The 278-nt window shown below is 64.0% G+C and overlaps 1 protein-coding gene across 1 annotated transcript in view; it reads left to right on the top strand.

Annotated features, from left to right (window-relative positions):
- MSS51 (MSS51 mitochondrial translational activator) overlaps positions 1-278 on the top strand; it is a gene marked incomplete at both ends in the record, with an annotated part of 1,570 nt that overhangs the window by 982 nt on the left and 310 nt on the right. The window contains one exon of the mRNA XM_009868548.1: positions 176-272. Coding sequence (XP_009866850.1) covers positions 176-272 — 97 coding nt within the window. The remainder of the gene's footprint in view (positions 1-175; positions 273-278) is intronic.

Raw genomic sequence — 278 nt, 5'->3', positions numbered from 1 at the left:
CCTTCCCCCCTGCCCTTGGCTGCACAGCTCCCATGGAGTGATGTGGGTTCCCTCCTCCTGGCTTCAGCCCCCCCTGGCCAGGTCCAGCACCCCTGCAGCCTGGGCGGGACAGGCAGCCTGGGCTGTGGGACCACACCACTGTGACCTCCAAACACTTCTCCCTATTCCCCCCCAGGAGATATCCCTTTCCCCACGGATACCTGGACAAAACCCGCCTGGGACGTGAAGGGCTGGGAGGACTGGTTCTCCATGCAAGAGCAGGTGGAGGAGAAGCTGGG

Source organism: Apaloderma vittatum, unplaced genomic scaffold, assembly GCF_000703405.1.
Source record: "Apaloderma vittatum isolate BGI_N311 unplaced genomic scaffold, ASM70340v1 scaffold39434, whole genome shotgun sequence".
Classification (NCBI taxonomy): Eukaryota; Metazoa; Chordata; class Aves; order Trogoniformes; family Trogonidae; genus Apaloderma; species Apaloderma vittatum.
This window is presented reverse-complemented; position numbering and strand designations above follow the sequence as displayed.